The sequence below is a fragment of the Scyliorhinus torazame genome, chromosome 10, assembly GCF_047496885.1.
Source record: "Scyliorhinus torazame isolate Kashiwa2021f chromosome 10, sScyTor2.1, whole genome shotgun sequence".
Classification (NCBI taxonomy): Eukaryota; Metazoa; Chordata; class Chondrichthyes; order Carcharhiniformes; family Scyliorhinidae; genus Scyliorhinus; species Scyliorhinus torazame.
In genome coordinates, this window is record NC_092716.1 from 99,797,833 (window position 1) to 99,818,965 (window position 21,133).

General features: G+C 49.5%; 1 protein-coding gene across 1 annotated transcript in view; it reads right to left on the bottom strand.

Annotated features, from left to right (window-relative positions):
* LOC140430797 (mixed lineage kinase domain-like protein) overlaps nt 1-21,133 on the bottom strand; it is a 99,072-nt gene that overhangs the window by 37,594 nt on the left and 40,345 nt on the right. Inside the window, exons 3-5 of the mRNA XM_072518496.1 lie at nt 12,409-12,507; nt 8,336-8,513; nt 8,143-8,240 (exon numbers count right to left, since the gene is read on the bottom strand). Of these exons, the coding sequence (XP_072374597.1) occupies nt 8,143-8,240; nt 8,336-8,513; nt 12,409-12,507 (375 nt within the window). The remainder of the gene's footprint in view (nt 1-8,142; nt 8,241-8,335; nt 8,514-12,408; nt 12,508-21,133) is intronic.

Below are 21,133 nucleotides of genomic sequence, written 5' to 3' on the forward strand. Positions count from 1 at the left end.
GAGGGAAAAGAGGGGATGCAGCAGTTTCTGGACAACAAAGAACAAAGAAATGTACAGCACAGGAACAGGCCCTTCGGCCCTCCAAGCCCGTGCCGACCATGCTGCCTGACTAAACTACAATCTTCTACACTTCCTGGGTCCGTATCCCTCTATTCCCATCCTATTCATGTCTATCCCGAGGGTGGAGGAGCAGGAGGTGGCAGGCCTGGGGGCGCCAATTGGGGTGGACGAGGTGACCAAAGGGCTGGGAAATATGCAGGCAGGGAAGGCCCCGGGACCTGATGGGTTCCCGGTGGAATTTTACAGGAAATACGTGGACTTGATGGCCCCGCTGCTGGTAAGAACCTTTAACGAGGCCAGAGAAGGGGGGACTCTACCCCCGACAATGTCGGAGGCGACGATATCACTAATCCTGAAGCGAGATAAAGACCCGCTGCAATGCGGGTCTTATAGGCCTATCTCGCTCCTGAATGTGGACGCCAAGTTGTTGGCAAAAGTGCTGACAATGAGGATAGAGGATTGTGTCCCGGGGGTGGTGCACGAAGATCAGACAGGGTTCGTAAACGGGAGACAATTGAATGTCAACGTGCGACGGCTATTGGGGGTGATAATGATGCCCCCAGCAGAGGGGGAGGCAGAGATAGTGGCGGAAATGGATGCAGAGACGGCATTTGATAGGGTAGAGTGGGAATATTTATGGGAGGTGCTGAGGAGGTTTGGGTTCGGGGAGGGGTTTGTCAGCTGGGTTAAACTCCTCTATGGGGCCCCAATGACCAGTGTAGTCACAAATCGGCAAATATCAGAGTATTTTCGACTACATAGGGGAACAAGACAGGGGTGCCCTCTGTCCCCATTACTGTTCGCGCTGGCAATTGAACCACTGGCCACAGCGCTGAGAGACTCCAGGAAATGGAAAGGGGTGGTTAGAGGGGGAGAGGAACACCAAGTGTCGCTCTACGCAGATGACCCACTGCTGTATGTGGCGGATCCAGTGGGGGGATGACAGAGGTTATGCAGGTATTGAGGGAGTTTGGAGATTTCTCGGGATATAGGCTTAACATGGGAAAGAGTGAGCTTTTCGTAATACACCCTGGGGACCAGAGTAGAGGGATAGATGGCCTGCCGCTAAGGAGAGTGGAAAGAAACTTTCGATACCTGGGGATTCAGATAGCCAGGAGCTGGGGAACCTTACACAGACTCAATCTGACACGGCTGGTGGAGCAAATGGAAGAGGATTTCAAAAGGTGGGATATGCAGCCACTGTCACTGGCGGGCAGAGTGCAGGCGATTAAGATGATGGTCCTCCCGAGGTTCCTATTTGTGTTTCAATGTCTCCCTATATTGATCACTGAGGCCTTTTTCTAGAAAATAGATAGGAGCATTATGAGCTTCGTGTGGGCAGGGAAGGCCCTGAGGGTAAGGAAGGGGTTCCTGCAACGTAGCAGGGACAGAGGGGGACTGGCGTTGCTGAATTTGGGCGACTATTACTGGGCCGCCAATGTGGCCATGATCCGTAAGTGGATGATAGAGGGAGAGGGGGGGCGTGGAAAAGGCTGGAGATGGCGTCCTGTAAAGGAACGAGCTTAAAAGCGCTGGTGACGGCGCCACTACCGCTCTCCCCGAAAAGGTTTACCACGAACCCAGTGGTAGCGGCAACCTTAAGTATCTGGGGGAAATGGAGGTGACAGAGGGGTGTGTTGGGAGCCTCGGTGTGGTCCCCAGTCAGGAACAACCATAGGTTTGCCCCAGGGAGGTTGGACGGAGAGTTCCAGAGCTGGCACCGGGCAGGAATTAGGAGAGTGGAGACTTATTTATAGATGGGACGTTTGCGAGCTTGGGAGCGCTAGAGGAAAAGTATGAGCTGCCTCCGGGGAATATCTTTAGGTGTATGCAGGTGAGGGCGTTCACGAGACAACAGGTGAGGGAATATCCGCTGCTCCCGACACAGGGGATCCAGGACAGGGTGCTTTCGGGCGTGTGGGTCGGGGAGGGCAAAGTGTCAGAGATATACCGGGAGATGAGAGAAGAGGGGGAGGAGCTGGGAGAAGAACTGAAAGGAAAATGGGAAGAAGAGCTCGGGGAGGAGATTGAGGAGGGTTTGTGGGCTGATGCCCTAAGTAGGGTAAATTCCTCTTCCTCGTGTGCCAGGCTTAGCCTGGTCCAATTTAAGGTGCTACATAGAGCACATATAACGGGAGCGAGGTTGAGCAGGTTCTTTGGAGTGGAGGACAGGTGCGGGAGGTGCGGGGGAAGCCCGGCGAACCACACACATATGTTTTGGTCGTGTCCGGCATTGGAGGGGAGTGGCGGGAGTGATCTCGAAGGTGGTGAAGGTCCGGGTCAAGCCAAGCTGGGGGTTAGCTATATTTGGGGTAGCGGATGAGCCGGGAATGCAGGAGGCGAAAGAGGCCGATATTGTGGCCTTTGCGTCCCTAGTAGCCCGGCGAAGGATATTACTCATGTGGAAGGAAGCGAAACCCCCCGGCGTGAAGGCCTGGACAAACGATATGGCAAGGTTCATAAAACTGGAGTGGATGAAGTTTGCGCTGAGAGGATCGGCTCAGGGGTTCTCCAGGCGGTGGCAACCGTTCCTCGGCTATCTAGTGGAACGTTAGTGGGAAGATAGATAGCCAGCAGCAGCAGTCCGGGGGGGGGGTAAATTGTTTTTGTTCTCGATGGGGTGAAGGGGCAGGGGGGAGCAGTATTTTGTTATTTTGTTAGTTCACTATTTAATTTAAACAATGTTATCTATCAGTTATCATGTTACTGTTTTTGTTGATTTGTAAGGGGAAAAAGTGTGTTTGAAAACTTTAATAAAATATATTTAAAAAAAAAAAAAGAAAATGAGGTAGGCCAAGGAGATCAAGTATCAGTCGGAGAACATTTAGGGGACAATTATCATTCTCTCATACATTTTAGGCTGACTATGGAAAAGGACAAAGGACAGTCCAGAGTAAGAATTAACTGGGGCAAAGCCAACTTCAATGGGGAAATAACAGGGCTCAGCTGAATAGACTGAAGTCAAAAGTTGGCAAGAAAAATGGTAGCTGATCAATGGGCTACCTTCGAAGGAGAGTTGATTTAGGCACATTCAAGGTAGATTCCTTCAAAGGAAAAAGGTAGGGAAAACAAATCCAGAGCTCCCTGAAATGACAGAGGAGGCAGTGACTTAGTGCTATTTTCACTGGACTGGAAGTAATCCAGGTTTGAATCCAATAAAATCAATTTGAATTAATCGAAAATCTGGAATTAAAAGTCCAATAAAACCATTGTAAAACCCATCTAGTTCACTAATGTTCTTTAGCAGAACAAAATCTGTCCTTATTTGATACTCATAAGGAAACTGTCATAAATGTAGGTGAATTTATTTACGTATGCACAAGTCAAACTTTACATGGCATCTCACTCCAAGTGTGGACCCAACTGGGAGGATAGGTCTCATCAGGCCCTGCCTTGGGCCTGTTTTAATCCTGTCTTAGCAAGTCCCAGATGGTGGGTCTCCATCCCCTACCTGGGGAACTCGTATTCAATGAGCCGTATTGGGAGATCAATGATCGATTTCTCATGGTGGTTATAACCCTAACCCCCCAGAGCCTGAAAGATCCCCCATCAGCTGCCTCTGGTAGAGGCTTTCTGCATCATTTAGCCTGCAGCTGTGCCCCCACTTGTGGTGGTTCTGGGTGGGGTGTAACGGGCCGTTGCACGCCTCTCCCGGGCAGACCGACGAAGGGGAACCTCCGGGGCGAACAAACCGTTCTGCTGAGGTCTGCTGCGCAGAAACCTCCAGGTCCATCTCGGAACCTAAGCTGTAGCGATCGTGCTGTGTCGGCCCCGACAACATGGGTCAGCAACCCCAGGGGTGGTTCACGTTGGGGTGACAGCGGTATTACTGCCAGTGGAACATACCGACAGGCGACCTCACGCCTGGTCAGGTGGTCGACGGGTTTCTTAAGTGTCTTTCCCTGGACTCGGACCCATTAGGAGACCGGGCCTGTCTGGTCCAGCCCCATGCCCAGGACCAACATTGCACCATCTCCAAAATCCCGGGCAAATATGGTGTCTCCGGCGAGGAAAGTTCGTCCTGACGGACCGGGACGACGGCGACTCTTCAGCGCTTCCTGATGCCACTCGACCTTGGTCCCTAGGTTAGGAAGAGCAAGACTCAACCCAGCATGGAGCTGTCGCCCCATTAAAAGTTCAGCTGGTGTTCAGATACTTGGGGGTACAGGTGGCACGGGACTGGGGCAGGTTGCATAAGCTCAACCTGTCCAGACTGGTGGAACGAGTGAGGGAGGAGGTTCGGAGTTTGGATGCGCTCCCGCTGTCACTAGCGGGGAGGGTGCAGACTATTAAGATGACGATTCTCCCGAGATTCTTGTTCATATTTCAATGTCCCCCATTTTCATCCCGAGGTCGTTCTTTCAGAGGCTGAATAAAATTACCCTGGGATTTGTCTAAGCGGGCAAGTCCCCGCGGGTGAGGAAGGTGATGCTCGAAAGGAACAGAGGGGAAGGGGGGGGCTGGTGTTGCCGAACTTCAGCAACTACTACTGGGCGGCCAACATAGCGATGATAAGGAAATGGATGGTGGGTACGGGGTCGGTTTGGGAGGGGATGGAGGCTGCTTCGTGCAGGGCAGTTTGGCAGCCCTGGTTACGGCGCCTCTGCCGCTCCCGCCAGCGCGGTACTCCACCAGCCCTATAGTGGTAGTGGCTCTTCGGATCTGGGGCCAGTGGAGGAGGCGTGTAGGGGAAGTGAGAGCATCGGTGTGGACCCCAATATGCGGCAATCACCGATTTGCCCCGGGGAACATAGACGGTGGGTATCGACTATGGCGGAGGGCGGGGATTGCGAGGGTGGGTGATCTGTTCTTGGAAGGGAGCTTCCCGAGCATGAGGGCGTTGGAGGAGAAGTTTGGGCTGGTGGGAGGGAACAACGTTAGATACTTAAAGGTGCGGGATTTTGTGCGCAGGCTGGTGCAATCTTTCACACGCCTCCCGCCAAAGGGGAGGCAGGACAGGGTGATATCGAGGGGAGAGGTAGGTGAGGGTAGAGTCTCAGATATTTACAAGGAACTAATGGGAGCAGAGGATACACAGACTGAGGACCTGAAGCTTAAGTGGGAAGAGGAGCTCGGGGGGGGAGATGGAGGACGGTATCTGGGCAGAAGCTCTGAGCAGAGTAAACACGACCGCAACATGCGGCAGGCTCAGCCTGATCCAGTTTAAGGTCGTGCACCGGGCCCACATGACGGTGGCCCGGATGAGTAAATTTTTCAGGCTGGAGGACAAGTGTGCCAGATGCGCCGGAGGGCCGGCTAATCACGTGCACATGTTCTGGTTGTGCCCTAGACTCTGGGTACTGGCAGGGATCGCAGACATCATGTCCCGGGTTTTGAAAACTGGGGTGGTAATGAGTCCTGAGGTGGCAATCTTTGGGGTGTCGGAGGACCCGGGAGTCCAGGAGAAGAAGGAGGCTGAAGTCTTGGCCTTTGCTTCCCTGGTAGCCCAATTGGCATGGAGGGAATCAAGGCCCCCGAAGACCAAAGTATGGCTATCGGACATGGCGAGCTTTCTCGGTCAAGAGAAAGTTAAGTTCTCCTTGAGAGGTTCACTATCGGGGTTCGCCCGGAGGTGGCAGCCATTCATTGACTTCTTTGTGGTGAATTAATCGTCAGCAGGGGCGGGGTGGTGGTGTGGGGGGGGGCTAGGGTAGAGTAGAGTAGGGGGTGGTTTAGGCAGGTCATTGCGAGAATAGAGTTGTGGTTTGTACTATGCGTTCATTGCCTTTCTTTTTATACAGTACAATACAATGCCATTGTTTTATATGCCAAAAATACCTCAATAAAATTGTTTATTAAAAACAAAAGTTCAGCTGGTGAATTTGGGTGGTCACATGCGGTGTCGTACGATAACTCAACAAAAAATGCACCAACCGTGTGCCCATGGATCCAATCAATTGTGTTTTTAAAACTCGTTTAAAAGTTTGGACTGCAAACTAAGCCAGTCCATTAGATGAAGGATATAATGGCGCAGTGCGAATGTGGTGAATGCCATTATGCAGCATGAAAATAGAAAAATTCCTCGCTGGTAAAAGGAGTGCCATTATCTGTCACCAGCACCTCTGGCAATCCATGCGTACGAAAACAACCCCGGAGCTTCTCAATGGTGGTCCTGGATGTTGTGGTAGACATCTTGCAAACCTCTATCCACTCGGAGTGGGTGACCACCAGTATGAGAAACATGCAGCCCATCAACGGTCCAGCGAAATCCATGTGGAGATGAATCCATGGATGACCCGGCCATTCCCAAGAGAGGCTAGGAGCTGATGATGGAAGACTTTGAATCTCCTGGCACATTGAGAAGTTCTTTACAATGCGCTCGATGTCCCCATCGATACCTGGCCACCAGACGTAGCTCCGGGCCAACAACTTCATTTTTGGAAGCCCCCGGATGGCTAGTGTGCAAGTCTTGTAACAGGACTCTCTGTCCTTGAGGGGGAATAACGACCCGAGCATCCCACAAAATCATTCCATCCTCTAAACTCAGTTGGGAGAACCTTTGAACGAAAGGTCGCAGGGACTCAGGAAATGCTTCTTTCCTACCGCTGTTCATTAACAGAAGGTGAAGCTTACCCAACGTCGGGCCCTTCTGTGTCCATGTGCACACTTGTGCCACCATCATCGGTAAGGTGCCAATAATGTTCAATGCCATGATTATCTCATCCGCCACAGGTGGGGATGGGCGCTCGTGGGCAACGGCAAATGGATGAGGGCATCCACATGGGCAATCGTAATGCCTGAACGGTGTTGGAAAGTGTACTTATACACGCCCAGCGTTGGATCCTTGCCGACACAATAGGCGGATGCTCTTATCTTACCGGAATAGGCCGAGCAACGGCCCGACGATGTTATGATAGTAAACTGCTGTCCACGCACGTATTTATGGATCTTTTTTATTCCAAAGATGACCACCGGGCCATCTTAATTTGTGCATACCGGCACTCGGTGTGTGCCAAAGTCTTCGAGGCAAATGCGATGCCGCATTCTGTGCCGTAATCCCAGTCATGGGCCAGCACCACCCCGATGCCTTATAGGGAAGGATGGCAAGTCAAAACCAGGGTCCTTGTTGGGTCGTAGTCTGTCAGGAGTTGTTTAGAAGACAGGGGCTTTTTCACGGCTGCAAATGCCTCATTTGGAGATGCACACCTGCATCATTTCTGGTCTTTCCTCAACAACACAAGCAAAGGGACCAATAGGGAGGTTTGCGATAAACTTGCCATAATAATTAACAAGGCCAAGAAAGGACTGGAGTTCAGCGTCGCTCCCAGGGGTAAGGGCCCCTTTTTTGGCCTGGACTCAATTCTCGACTGGGCGCAGCCGATTACTATCCATATGGTATAGGTGGTTGAGGAAAGACCAGAAATGATGCATGTGGCACAGAAAATACATTTGCTTTGTTTCAGATGGGAGCCAGGAGAATCTGGCTTGAAACTGACAAAGCATATTTAAATGTTTATTTAAATATGGTAAACGGAATCATGCCCTTTGAGGGGGTTAACCAGATTACGTCCGGTGCAGCGGGCCAGGAGCATCACGCTCTATTCTGCGCCAGGTGCGAAACCCGTTTAGGGATTCTCCTGCTATTCCCCCGTCTTAGCAGGTTGTGCGCGGGCACAACATGGCCAGAAAACCGCCCCCACAGAAATAAACACACCTTCCAGCTGAAGTCATTGGAACAGGAACGGGAACTCTGGCTGGTTTTTAATCTCCTTTCCAGCCCGGGACACTGAAGCCAGTATTAAGGCCACCAACTCAGCAGAGTTGCAGAATGGTTCAGTACCCATATCGGTCAGCACATTTACCAATGAAGCCATTGGGCCAGCTCAAAACTATTCTTTCAAACCAATACCTCCTTGCCCATTCACGGTCAAACTTGTTGGGCAAACAGGGCAATGCATGATCACTTGGAAACAGGCAGCAATTAATAGGGATAAAATAGATGTTGTAAATTTATTTCAATTTTAAAAGTACTTCACTGGCAGTAAAGTGCTATGGGATGTCCTAAGGTCATGCAGGGCTCTGTCTAATTGCAACTCTTTAGTTTCTGTTCCTCCATTAACTTCATGCCGAGCAGTAACTTACCCTTTTCATCAATACAGATTCCATAAATTCGCACGATGTTTGGTGATTCAAAGTGCTTCATGGTTTCGGCCTCTTTGCGAAAAATTTTCCGAATTTCCCTGCAGGGGAAAAACAATGGTAAAACCTGATTCCCTGTTTAAATGTGGCAGAAAGGCAATGAGCTGAGTTCAGAGAGTGTGTAATCCATACTTACTCCACATTGGAAAACCCAACGTTAAGGAAGCGTTTAATGGCCACTGGGAATTTATGCAACGTTCCCTTGTAATACTTGAAATTGTCAGTTTCAAGGAAAGGTTTGTTTTGCATTTCAATGTCCTCTGATTTTAATTCCACAATGTCCTGCACTGGGTGGACAGAAGGTTTCTCGTTATCTGGAAGGGATAGAAAGAAACATTTCTGGGTAAATGCAAGGAAACAATAATTTTGTTGTAGTTTTGCAAATTTCAGTCAAGCACCCTCAGGTCAGGATCAGGTAGATACAGAGGACTGCTCCCTCTACTCTGCCCCAAACAATAATTTACCATAACCCAAGCCTTAAAGGGGCTGGCACAGTGGTGCAGTTGTTAGCACTGCTGCCTGATGGTGCCGAGAAACCGGGTTCGATCCTGTCCCGGGTCACTCTCCGTGAGCATTTTGCACTTTCTCCCCGTGTCGACATGGGTCTCACCCCATAACCCAAAGCTGTGCAGGTAGGTGGATTGGTTTTGCTAAATTGCCCCTTGATTGGAAATTTTTTTAAAAAACAAGCCTCCGAAGACAGCTTCCTATTTCCCAGACCAGTCATCCTTTGATGAACACGTGGCTAAACAGCTGGTGTAGGAGGGAGGGTTTCCATTATCTGGACCACTGGGAGCTCTTCCGGGGCAGGTGTGACCTATATAAGAAGGACGGGTTGCATCTAAACTGGAGAGGCATAAATATCCTGGACGCGAGGTTTGCTTGTGTCACACGGGAGGGTTTAAACTAGTATGGCAGGGGGGTGGGCACGGGAGCAATAGGTCAGAAGGTGAGAACATTGAGGGAGAACTAGGGAATAGGGACAGTGGGGCTCTGAGGCAGAGCAGACAGGGAGAAGTTGCTGAACACAGCGGGTCTGGTGGCCTGAAGTGCATATGTTTTAATGCAAGAAGTATTACGGGTAAGGCAGATGAACTTAGAGCTTGGATTAGTACTTGGAACTATGATGTTGTTGCCATTACAGAGACCTGGTTGAGGGAAGGGCAGGATTGGCAGCTAAACGTTCCAGGATTTAGATGTTTCAGGCGGGATAGAGGGGGGTGTAAAAGGGGTGGCGGAGTTGCGCTACTGGTTAGGGAGAATATCACAGCTGTACTGCGGGAGGACACCTCAGAGGGCAGTGAGGCTACATGGGTAGAGATCAGGAATAAGAAGGGTGCAGTCAATGTTGGGGGTTTACTACAGGCCTCCCAACAGCCAGCGGGAGATAGAGGAGCAGATAGGTAGACGGATTTTGGAAAAGAGTAAAAACAACAGGGTTGTGGTGATGGGAGACTTCAACTTCCTCAATATTGACTGGGACTCACTTAGTGCCAGGGGCTTAGACGGGGCGGAGTTTGTAAGGAGCATCCAGGAGGGCTTCTTAAAACAATATGTAGACAGTCCAACTAGGGAAGGGGCGGTACTGGACCTGGTATTGGGGAATGAGCCCGGCCAGGTGGTAGATGTTTCAGTAGGGGAGCATTTCGGGAACAGTGACCACAATTCAGTAAGTTTTAAACTGCTGGTGGACAAGGATAAGAGTGGTCCTAGGATGAATGTGCTAAATTGGGGGAAGGCTAATTATAACAATATTAGGCGGGAACTGAAGAACATAGATTGGGGGCGGATGTTTGAGGGCAAATCAACATCTGACATGTGGGAGGCTTTCAAGTGTCAGTTGAAAGGAATTCAGGACCGGCATGTTCCTGTGAGGAAGAAGGATTAATACGGCAATTTTCGGGAACCTTGGATAACGAGAGATATTGTAGGCCTCGTCAAAAAGAAAAAGGAGGCATTTGTCAGGGCTAAAAGGCTGGGAACAGACGAAGCCTGTGTGGAATATAAGGAAAGTAGGAAGGAACTTAAGCAAGGAGTCAGGAGGGCTAGAAGGGGTCATGAAAAGTCATTGGCAAATAGGGTTAAGGAAAATCCCAAGGCTTTTTACACGTACATAAAAAGCAAGAGGGTAGCCAGGGAAAGGGTTGGCCCACTGAAGGATAGCCAAGGGAATCTATGTGTGGAGCGAGAGGAAATGGGCGAGGTACTAAATGAATACTTTGCATCAGTATTCACCAAAGAGAAGAAATTGGTAGATGTTGAGTCTGGAGAAGGGGGTGTAGATAGCCTGGGTCACATTGAGATCCAAAAAGACGAGGTGTTTGGTGTCTTAAAAAATATTAAGGTAGATAAGTCCCCAGGGCCTGATGGGATCTACCCCAGAATACTGAAGGAGGCTGGAGAGGAAATTGCTGAGGCCTTGACAGAAATCTTTGGATCCTCGCTGTCTTCAGGTGATGTCCTGGAGGACTGGAGAATAGCCAATGTTGTTCCTCTGTTTAAGAAGGGTAGCGAGGATAATCCAGGGAACTACAGGCCGGTGAGCCTTACTTCAGTGGTAGGGAAATTATTGGAGAGAATTCTTCGAGACAGGATCTACTCCCATTTGGAAGCAAATGGACGTATTAGTGAGAGGCAGCATGGTTTTGTGAAGGGGAGGTCGTGTCTCACTAACTTGATAGAGTTTTTCGAGGAGGTCACTAAGATGATTGATGCAGGTAGGGCAGTGGATGTTGTCTATATGGACTTCAGTAAGGCCTTTGACAAGGTCCCTCATGGTAGACTAGTACAAAAGGTGAAGTCACACGGGATCAGGGGTGAGCTGGCAAGGTGGATACAGAACTGGCTAGGTCATAGAAGGCAGAGAGTAGCAATGGAAGGATGCTTTTCTAATTGGAGGGCTGTGACCAGTGGTGTTCCACAGGGATCAGTGCTGGGACCTTTGCTGTTTGTAGTATATATAAATGATTTGGAGGAAAATGTAACTGGTCTGATTAGTACGTTTGCAGACGACACAAAGGTTGGTGGAATTGCGGATAGCGATGAGGATTGTCAGAGGATACAGCAGGATTTAGATTGTTTGGAGACTTGGGCGGAGAGATGGCAGATGGAGTTTAATCCGGACAAATGTGAGGTAATGCATTTTGGAAGGTCTAATGCAGGTAGGGAATATACAGTGAATGGTAGAACCCTCAAGAGTATTGAAAGTCAAAGAGATCTAGGAGTACAGGTCCATAGGTCACTAAAAGGGGCAACACAGGTGGAGAAGGTAGTCAAGAAGGCATACGGCATGCTTGCCTTCATTGGCCGGGGCATTGAGTATAAGAATTGGCAAGTCATGTTGCAGCTGTATAGAACCTTAGTTAGGCCACTTGGAGTATAGTGTTCAATTCTGGTCGCCACACTACCAGAAGGATGTGGAGGCTTTAGAGAGGGTGCAGAAGAGATTTACCAGAATGTTGCCTGGTATGGAGGGCATTAGCTATGAGGAGCGGTTGAATAAACTCGGTTTGTTCTCACTGGAACGAAGGAGGTTGAGGGGCGACCTGATAGAGGTCTACAAAATTATGAGGGGCATAGACAGAGTGGATAGTCAGAGGCTTTTCCCCGGGGTAGAGGGGTCAATTACTAGGGGTCATAGGTTTAAGGTGAGGGGGCAAGGTTTAGAGTAGATGTACGAGGCAAGTTTTTTACGCAGAGGGTAGTGGGTGCCTGGGACTCGCTACCGGAGGAGGTAGTGGAAGCAGGGACGATAGTGACATTTAAGGGGCATCTTGACAAATACATGAATAGGATGGGAATAGAGGGATACGGACCCAGGAAGTGTAGACGATTGTAGTTTAGTCGGGCAGCATGGTCGGCGTGGGCTTGAATGGCCTGTTCCTGTGCTGTACATTTCTTTGTTCTTTGTTCTGAATAAATTATAAATTTAGTGCCCGTGACCATTTGATTGTGACGGCCCAAATTCACTAATTATTGCCACCAGCAGTGGAAAAAAAGTTTCCTCCCATCAATCTAGGCAGGATATGAACCCACATGATACAGATGAATAGTCAGCATCCAGTCCAAAACACCATTCTGCTTTCCCAGGGGCAAACTGGAAAACTCTGTGAGGAGCAGTGTCCAAAGCTCAGATATAAGCACCAATTACATTTTCCTGCTATTGGCCAGTGAATCTGTTTACAAAGCCTTTCTCTCCGCTGCACTCACATGATTCAATTATGCGTTTGATGTCCTTCAAGTCCATTTTAATTTCCTCCATGCCGTCATTCACTGCTTGTTGGATCCTCTCCTCCATGGAATGCAATGCTGTCAAATAAGAGGAAGTCAAGAGGAAGTTCAAATCTGCTGCATTTCATTCTCTTGCCAGAACACACAAAGCTGGTTAAGGGAAAAAAAAATCGCGCACAGCAACATCTCATTTCCCTTTGCTTTCAAGTGACACATTTCCCTGGAAAGAAGGCACACCTTTATATTTGAGGTAGTGAGAAGTGCCAGAAGCCTTCCATCATATTTGTAAAAAGATGAAAATGGTGCCTGGTTACAACAACAACTTGTATTCATTGAGAGGGAATCTGTATTTTAAACTCTGTGCTCCCATTCAAACACAAAGCAGGGAGAGAGAGGGAGTGGATGTTTGGTCTCTGGCATTCTTTTACGTATGATCATACAAGTTAGGGGCAGAATTAGGCCACTTGGCCCTTTGGACCTGCTCCGCAATTCAATAATATCATGGTGTAATTTTCCGATAACCTATCACCCCCCTGTTTATCAAGAATCTATCTACTTGTGCCTTGAAGACATTCAAAAACTCTGCTTGCACTGCCTTTTAGAGGAAGGAAGTTCCAAAGGCTCACCACTCTCTGAGAGAAAACATTTCTTCTCTTCTTTGTTTTAAATAGACGGCCCTTTATTTTTAAACAGTGACTCCTGGTTCTAGATTCTCCTACAAGAGGAAACATCCTCTCCACATTTACCCTGTTAAGACCTCTCAGGATCTTGTATATTTCAATCAAGTCACTTCTGACTCTTCTAAACTCCAGTGGATACAAGCCTAGCCTGTCCACCTTTTCCTCATAAGACAACCCGGCCATTCCTAGTATTAATTTAGTAAACTTTCTCTGAACTACTTATAAAGCATTTGCATCCTTCTTTGAATAAGGTGGCCAAAACTGAACACAGTACTCCAAATGTGGTCTCACCAGTGTCCTGAACAACTGAAGCATAATCTCTCTACCTTTTATATTCAATTCCCCTCACAATAAACAAGAACATTTTACAGGTTGAAAAACCCTTATCTGAAACGCTTAGGGCCAAGTGTGTATTGGATTTCGGAATTTTTCGGATTGTCCTGCGCATCTGCAGTGCACGTTGAGAACTGCGCATGTGCGCCGTGCGTTTGGAACAGCGCAGGGGCGCCGCACGTTGGGAATTGCGCAGGTGTGGCATCGTTAGGAACTGCACATTGCCCGGGAGCCTTGTGGGATTTCTCACCCGTGTCATCAAGTCGGTGCTCGAAAAAAAGTCTGGATTTTGGAATTTTTTGGTTTTCGGAATTTCAGATAAGGGATGCTCAACCTGTATTATTAGCTTCCCAAATTACCGCTGTACTCGCATATCAGCCTTTTGTGATTTGTGCTTTAGGACACCCAGATCCCTCTGCATCGTAGAGCTCTTCAATCTCTCAGCATTTAGATAATATGCTTCTTTTTCATTCTTCCTGCCGAAATGGACAATTTCACATTTCCCCACATTATACTCCATTTGCCAAATCTTTGCCCACTCCCTTAACCTATCTATGTCCCCTTGTACAAAAACATAAAATGCTGGAAAATCTCAAGGGTTGACAGCATCTGTGGAGAGTGAACGGAGCTAACGCTTCGAGTCTGCATGATCTTTTGTCAGAGCTGGAGAGAACTGGAATTTGGATGAGATTTCTACTGTTGTTGGGGGGGGAAGGGGGTTGGAGCAGATTGAGGGCCAGCGATAGGTGGAGGCGAGGGAGAGATTGAAAAAGATGTGGACAAAAAGACAAAGGGAATGTAAATTGTGGTGATTATGGCTAACAGTGGCACACAAAACGATCAGAATGTGTTAATGGCAGAACAAAGGTAAGCAGTGTGTCAAAGGACAACCAGGAACAGGGAACAGGTGGCCCTGGTGGGGTGGAGGGAGCGAAGATGGTGGTAAGGAAAAAGAAGATGGAAAGGGGGGGTGGGGAAAGGGTGATGGAAAAATGAATCACTGGAAGAAATGAAAATAAATTGATAGAAATAAGAGTGGGGTGAAGGTGGAGGAGAGAGTTCACAGTCTGAAGTTGTTGAACTGAATGTTAAGTCTGGAAGGCTGTAACGTGCCTAATTGGAAGATGAGGTGCTGTTCCTCCAGTTTGTGCTGGGCTTCATTGGAACACTGCAGCAGGCCAAGGACGGATATATGGACCGGTGAATTAAAATTGCAAACGACAGGAAGGTCTGGGTTCTGCTTGCGGATGGACCAAAGGTGTTCTGCAAAGCGGCACTGCTGGACATGGGTGGGCCGGAGCACGGAACGATGCTGGGCGGGGGCGCTGCCAACCCACCCATGCAGCCCGGTGGAGGACGATGACCTTCCTACGGCACTGGGTGCCAGTCCTCCTGGTGACGCTCCCCATGTTGACGGCCGCTGCCACTTCCTCACAGGCAGCACTGGCTGCCCTGTGGCTGCGCCTCCAAGATCCCAAGGGGAACAGGGCATCGGCCTGACCTCTACCTTGTCCAACAGTCTGGCCAGTTCAGCATCCCCGAATCGTGGGGCTGGTCTCCTCTTTGGCATGGCTGTGAGCTGTGTGGGGTTGGCTGTGCAGGAGCGGTTTAAGTGCTGCTCCCCCTTGTTAGCCGGGTGCAGGCGGGCGTGGTTCCAGCGAATCAGCTGGCGGGACAGTCATTTGTGGTGTGAGGCCCATGGGGCCTGGTTAAGTGGACCAATTAACGGTTTATAGCGGTGACGGCCACACCGGGCCGAGCATTGGGAAGCTTGCTGCAGTTCCTGCTCGCAACCACGCTTAGAAACCTTTCCATTAAATTGCGCCAAAAGAATTTACACACATCTCTCCTCTGAATGGTGGATGTGGTGAATGTATAATTACTGATAATTCTCCAGTGCACTGTGTTATGTTATTAACCCTGTGGGCTCTACCTATGGGCCATTGTGTGGCTTCACCCATGGGGGATATGTTGGGGCATGTACGGGCTCCGCCCATGGCTCCACCCCCTTTTACAGGAAGTATAAGAGCTGCTGACCTGAGGGTCCGCCTTCAGTGTTGTACCGGTCACAGGCAGGCTCAGTTCTAAGCTGATTAAAACCACGGTTTACTTCTCCACGTGTCTTCGAGTGAATTGATGGTCGCATCAGTGGACTGGTGAAATTTTTCTTTCATGAGCCAGATTTACTGGCGCAGGGACCATCTTGGCTTCATAACCCTCCATGAAGAAAATTCCAGCTTTTCAACTGAAACTCGGGTGCAACAACTCTTTGATTTACAGATTTCAACAGAGCGATAGAATTCCTACAGCAACACTTCACACGTGAGCACACCTTTACACGGTTAACAGCACTTTTCAAATGTTTCAAACACTAAAAGATTCTGCCTGAAATAAACTCAGAGCTAAACCTCTTTTTGCTAGCAACAGTTCTCATAGATTTTTGATCAACTGCAAATTCCAGTAATGTTACCACACAATGCTCTGCTACACTGTTGAAAAATCTTACACAATGTTCACACCTCCTTTATTGATGTTTTGACCTTTGCATTCTACTACCTCCAATTCAGAATTTGACAATAATATTTCAAAAAAGAAATATCAAAACTCACAGCCAAACCCTTCCATTATGTCTGCCTCCACTCCCTTTAGCAACCTGGAATGCAAGCCACCTGGAAAGGTGACTTGTCCACCCTGAGCATAACAAGCCGAGTCAGCCTTTCCTGTATATCTTGCCTATCAATTTTCATTCCTTCCACTACCGATATTTTATTTGTGTCTTCTTATTTAGTAAACATCAAGACAAAGTTCTCATTAAAAATGCTAGCTTTCCCTTATACCTCTAAGCATATATCACCTTCTTTGCCTCTGATAGGACCCATCACGCTTTTTACTACCCACTTACAATTTACATGCCAGTAGACAAATTTTGGATTTCCTTTTATATTCTCTCTTTGCCAGTCTTACTTTCCTCTTCACATCACCTCTCAAATCATTGCACTTAGCCAGGTTCAGGTTTGATGAATTCCCGGATTTGTATCACTCACAGGGTGCGATTTACCAGCCGTGTCCGGCCGGAATTGGGGTGGGACACGACCGGTAGATCCCGGGAGAAGGCTATCCGGGATTCCTGATGGTCATTACGCCTCACGAGATCTAAACAGCATATACACACTTCACTCTCCACACACACCATCCCAGCCAACAAGATGGCAGCAAGGAAAGCGGCACCCCGTTTTACGAACGCCGGGATTGAGACCCTGTTGGACGCCATGGACGACAGGCAGGCGATGCTGTACCCCTGTCCGGGAAGGAGGCTGGCATCCGCCACCATTCACTGTGCCTGTATGCAGGTGGCAGTAGCCATAAGCGCCACGAGCAACACCACCCAGACCTGCCAGCAGTGTCGGTGGAAACTGCACGTCCTCCTCAGGGCGGCCAGGGTGACTAGGCAGCACTGTGCTCCTGGCATCAACCGCCATCCCCCCCCCCCCCACCCCTACACTCAGAGGGCGGCTGAACACCCACACCTGCACCACATGCACCCATACTGGCCGCCATGGCTGGGTACCCTGTCCACTGAAGTCACCAGCTACCCACCCCCTGGGCTACATGCGTCGGACTGTCTAACATTGTGTGTTTCTGACCCCCCCCCCCCATCCCTGGGGTGGAGATTGGCTTTGGGCAAGGAAGTGAGACCCCGTTGAGTTGCTGTTTCCCCGTGACATGCGTGTCACCCCCCCCCCCCCCCCCCCCATGGACTAACTGCCATCCAGACGGGTTTCGGGCTCCTGGAACAGACAGTCCGTCCCATCGACTGTGGAGATACAGTCGCAGAGCCACGGACCTCATGAGGGGTTGTCGGCGAGCATCCAGCACTGGCAGGCACAGGTGGAGGAGTCCAATCGCGTGCAGGAGTAGGGAGTGGTACCGGCCATGCGTGCCACCTAGGCCAACAACACGTCCGTGGTGGAGGCCTGGCGGTCAAGGGTTTTGGCATGTCCAAGGCCTGGGGCAATCCGTGCAGGTGGCCGAGACCCAGGACAGGGTTGCCGTCTCACAGGCAGCCATTTTCCAGAGCCACCTGGAATTGCAGCAGCGGTCCTGAGCGTGGCCAAATCACAGCAGGCCATGGTGGAGAGTGTCGGCGACATTGCCCAGGCGCTGGCTAACGTGGCACAGACAAAGAGGGAGGTGGCCCAGTCCCAAAGGGAGATGGCGCAGTCACTGGCAGATGTGGCGCAGACCCAGGCGGAGGTGGTCCACTCCCTGTGCTCCATGGCCGCGAAAATGCAGACCATGATCGAGACGGCAGTGGGCCTCTAGGACTGACAGCACCAGATGGTGGGGGAGCCTCAGGGGAAAGCACCGCTCAGACCCCTGCCACGTGAAGTAGCCCGGGGGCCATTGGGCACCCCGAGGGAGATGGGGTCCGTGCCGGTGACTCCAATGGGGAGGTGCCGGAATTCCGCAGCAGCTCTGACTTCCCCCTCCCAGCCCCATGTGTCGCTGTCACATCTTGTGGGCAGTGGACAGAACAGGGCAGCACCACACCTTCTGGGACACCTGACCATCCAGGCCCGGTCGCCCCAGAAGACACCCGCCAAAGGGGACCCAGGTTGCAGGGCGAGTATCACAGTAGGCAGCCTCCACTTCTGATTACCATCTGGGGATCCACCTAGGTGTAGTGTTAGGGCCCGTAAGGCCAGATAATTAGACACCAGTTAAGTTGGCATGGGTGCAGGGCACAGTTTAGTGATGGGGCTGGGGCACAAATCTTTATATATTTGTTCACATGAAACACCCGTGCACAGTGTTACAATCTGCCTCAATGTTCTGTTAAAAGGATGTGAGGGGTGGGCTGGTCTGGGCTGGCTGCAGAGGGGACGCGGGTGGGGAATGGGCAGACGTTGTGGGTGGGCTTGGCTCAGGGATCGCAGGTTAGCCAGTGTTCACTGCTCCGCTGTCGTACCACCCCCCTCAGTGTCAACCCAGCCCCCACCATCCCCACTTCCACAACCCCAGGAAGAGGGCCTCTTCCATAGCTGTAAAAGTAATCATAAAAACCTTTACCTCTCTTTTAGCCATGTATTCCCTGGGGGTGTAGATCAATTCCGGTAAAAGCTATGTTTCTGCAGGTTGGCACTGTTCAGTAAAAGAGTGTTTCTGAAAATGTCAAAAGAGGCAGCAGATGCAGAAGAGGAAGCTACAGAAACAACAAAAAAAATCTGAATCATGCTCCTGGGCATGGTATTTTTTGACGAGGTCTGTTTTGCTGAAAGTTAGATGTGTTCCAATGGAACCAGAACACACAATGTTTTATTAATATCATAAAGGAAAACTTTGAGCTACCTTCATGATTCATGATGGTGATTACTTATGGGTCGGCACTGTAGAATTTGAGAAATGTATTGTCAAAAAGATTAGAATTTAAAATTGGTGTCAGACCTTTGGGATTTTAAATATTTTAGTTTAGATATTAAGCACTGTAGGTATGGAATAGCTTTTTAAATCAACAAGGGGCTGTTTAGTACAAGGCTAAATCACTGGCTTTGAAAGCAGACCAAGACAGGCCAGCAGCACGGTTCAAATTCCCGTACCAGCCTCCCCGAACAGACGCCGGAATGTGGCGACTAGGGGCTTTTCACAGTAACTTCATTTGAAGCCCACTTGTGACAATAAGTGATTTTCATTCATTTTCATTTCAATTCTGTCTCCAAGAGAATGTACTCCCACCCTAGTTAGGCATACTACATCTCATAAAATGATGATAATGCTATAACTAAAGAAGAGATAGCATTTGGGAAGATTGATTGGTCAGTTAAACTGGTTGGCACTCATACTAGGCCAGATGTTGATTTTGATGTGTTGGAGTTGACTGTTAGGATGAAGCACCCTAAATCTGAGATTGCTTTAAGGATGAATAAAACACTAAAAATAAAATCTTGTGAAAAGCATGCATAAGTTCCCATTCTTAAGTGATCTAATGAACATGAAATAATAATTTTGGTGATGTTTGGCATCATGCTGATGGGTATTCTATTGCAGCTGATTTCATAATATTCCTGATGGGAGGTGATGGGAAGATTTGGTAAATGTTGTCCTTCAGCTTAGAAAGTAGAGATAATAAAATTGGATTGTTAAAAGTACTGCGGCTGCTGTTGCTAACTTGCTGTTGTCTCTTAATTTGGCTCTGTTTAATTACGTTTGCTCAAGAGTCGCCAGGTGTCTTTCGACACCTCCACAAGGTTCAAAACCGAATACTGATCAAAGACTCGATACACCAGTTAGTAAGTTCAAAAGCAATGCTCATTTATTTACACACAGTCAAATCTACTGATGCATAAAACTCTACAATCTAAACTACCGCTATTACTAAAGCCTATACTTAGCTTTGGGTGCCCACTCAGTCAGAGGAACAATGGCCATTGCTCGGTTCTGAGGCTGAAGGGTTGAGCTGTTTACAGGATAGCAACTAGGAGCGTCTATCTCGTAGCGTGCGTTGACTTGGAACTTACTTGGTCTGGCGTAGCTGCTAGGCAGGTCTCTCCTCGCTGAGAGCCAAGGCCAAGAGAGCGATCTTCTCTTGGGGAGTCCTTTTATACCCCAAAAGGGCTTCGCGCACTTTTGGGCGGGCCTTGAACTTGGCCCCAATTAATTGGGCCATTTCCCAATTGTCCTTATCGATTTTCCTCCAAAAGAGGGGCGGGTTCCCTGGTTGCTGGGCGTGTCCTAGGTGGCCGTTGGTTTGCTTTGTTTTAGTCTCCTCTGGCACCGGGATGTCTGGCTTAGCATAGTTTACCTAAATGTTGCCTTTTGTTCCCGGGGATGGCTCATTAGTATGTAGATGGCTTAGCAATACAGGTCCTGTCTGAGAGCTAAGGCTCTAATGAACAGACAGACCTTGCACCTGCTTGCTTTTTTGGTATTGTCCAATTTTCCCTGCATTCTTTGCAAGTGTCCATTTTGTAATCGGGACGTGGCCATCCCAGATGGCTACACTGCTGAAACACTGGCTTTTGTGGCTGCAGAGGATATGGGATTCTATTTGTTAATTATTTTAAATTAGAGACTTTGGGCGCAATTCTCCCAAAAGGGGACAAAGTCCCCGAGTGAGCACGTTTAGCCGCGTATTTCCCGGCACTCGCAGCGACTTGCGTTGATTAAGGGGCCTGAATGGGGAACGCATGGCCGAGGCCACACATAGCCCCATTTTGTACAGTGGGGACCTCCGTTTGCTGGAACTCCCTATTGTAGCGAGAGATCGGTGCCAACCTGGCACCTTGGCAGTGCCCTTGCCAGCTGGAAGTGGCACACAGGCATGTTGGCAGTGCCAGGCTGGCACACAGATGGCATTGCCAGGGAGCCCAGGTAGCACCAGCAGTGCCAGGGCACCTCCCTGCCCAAAGGACATGCAGCTGGGGGCCTCCGGTCCCCTGGGAGCTCCCCACGTGATGTTCCATCTGGTCCCTGTTTGTGGGGACCAGTGCTGAATGGCACTCACCCAAGGTCTCTGAGGCAAAGGGGTTGAATCCCAAAGCCTCGGGAAACTGCACATTAGAGTGAGGCTAATTGCCCGTCTGTGGGCGAGATTCACCTCGCAACATCTTGCGAGACTGTATTGAAGCGTTGCGAGCCAGATAGATCCCGGGAGCAGCGTCTCCCGGCTTTCAATGGCCACGCTGCACCGCAGC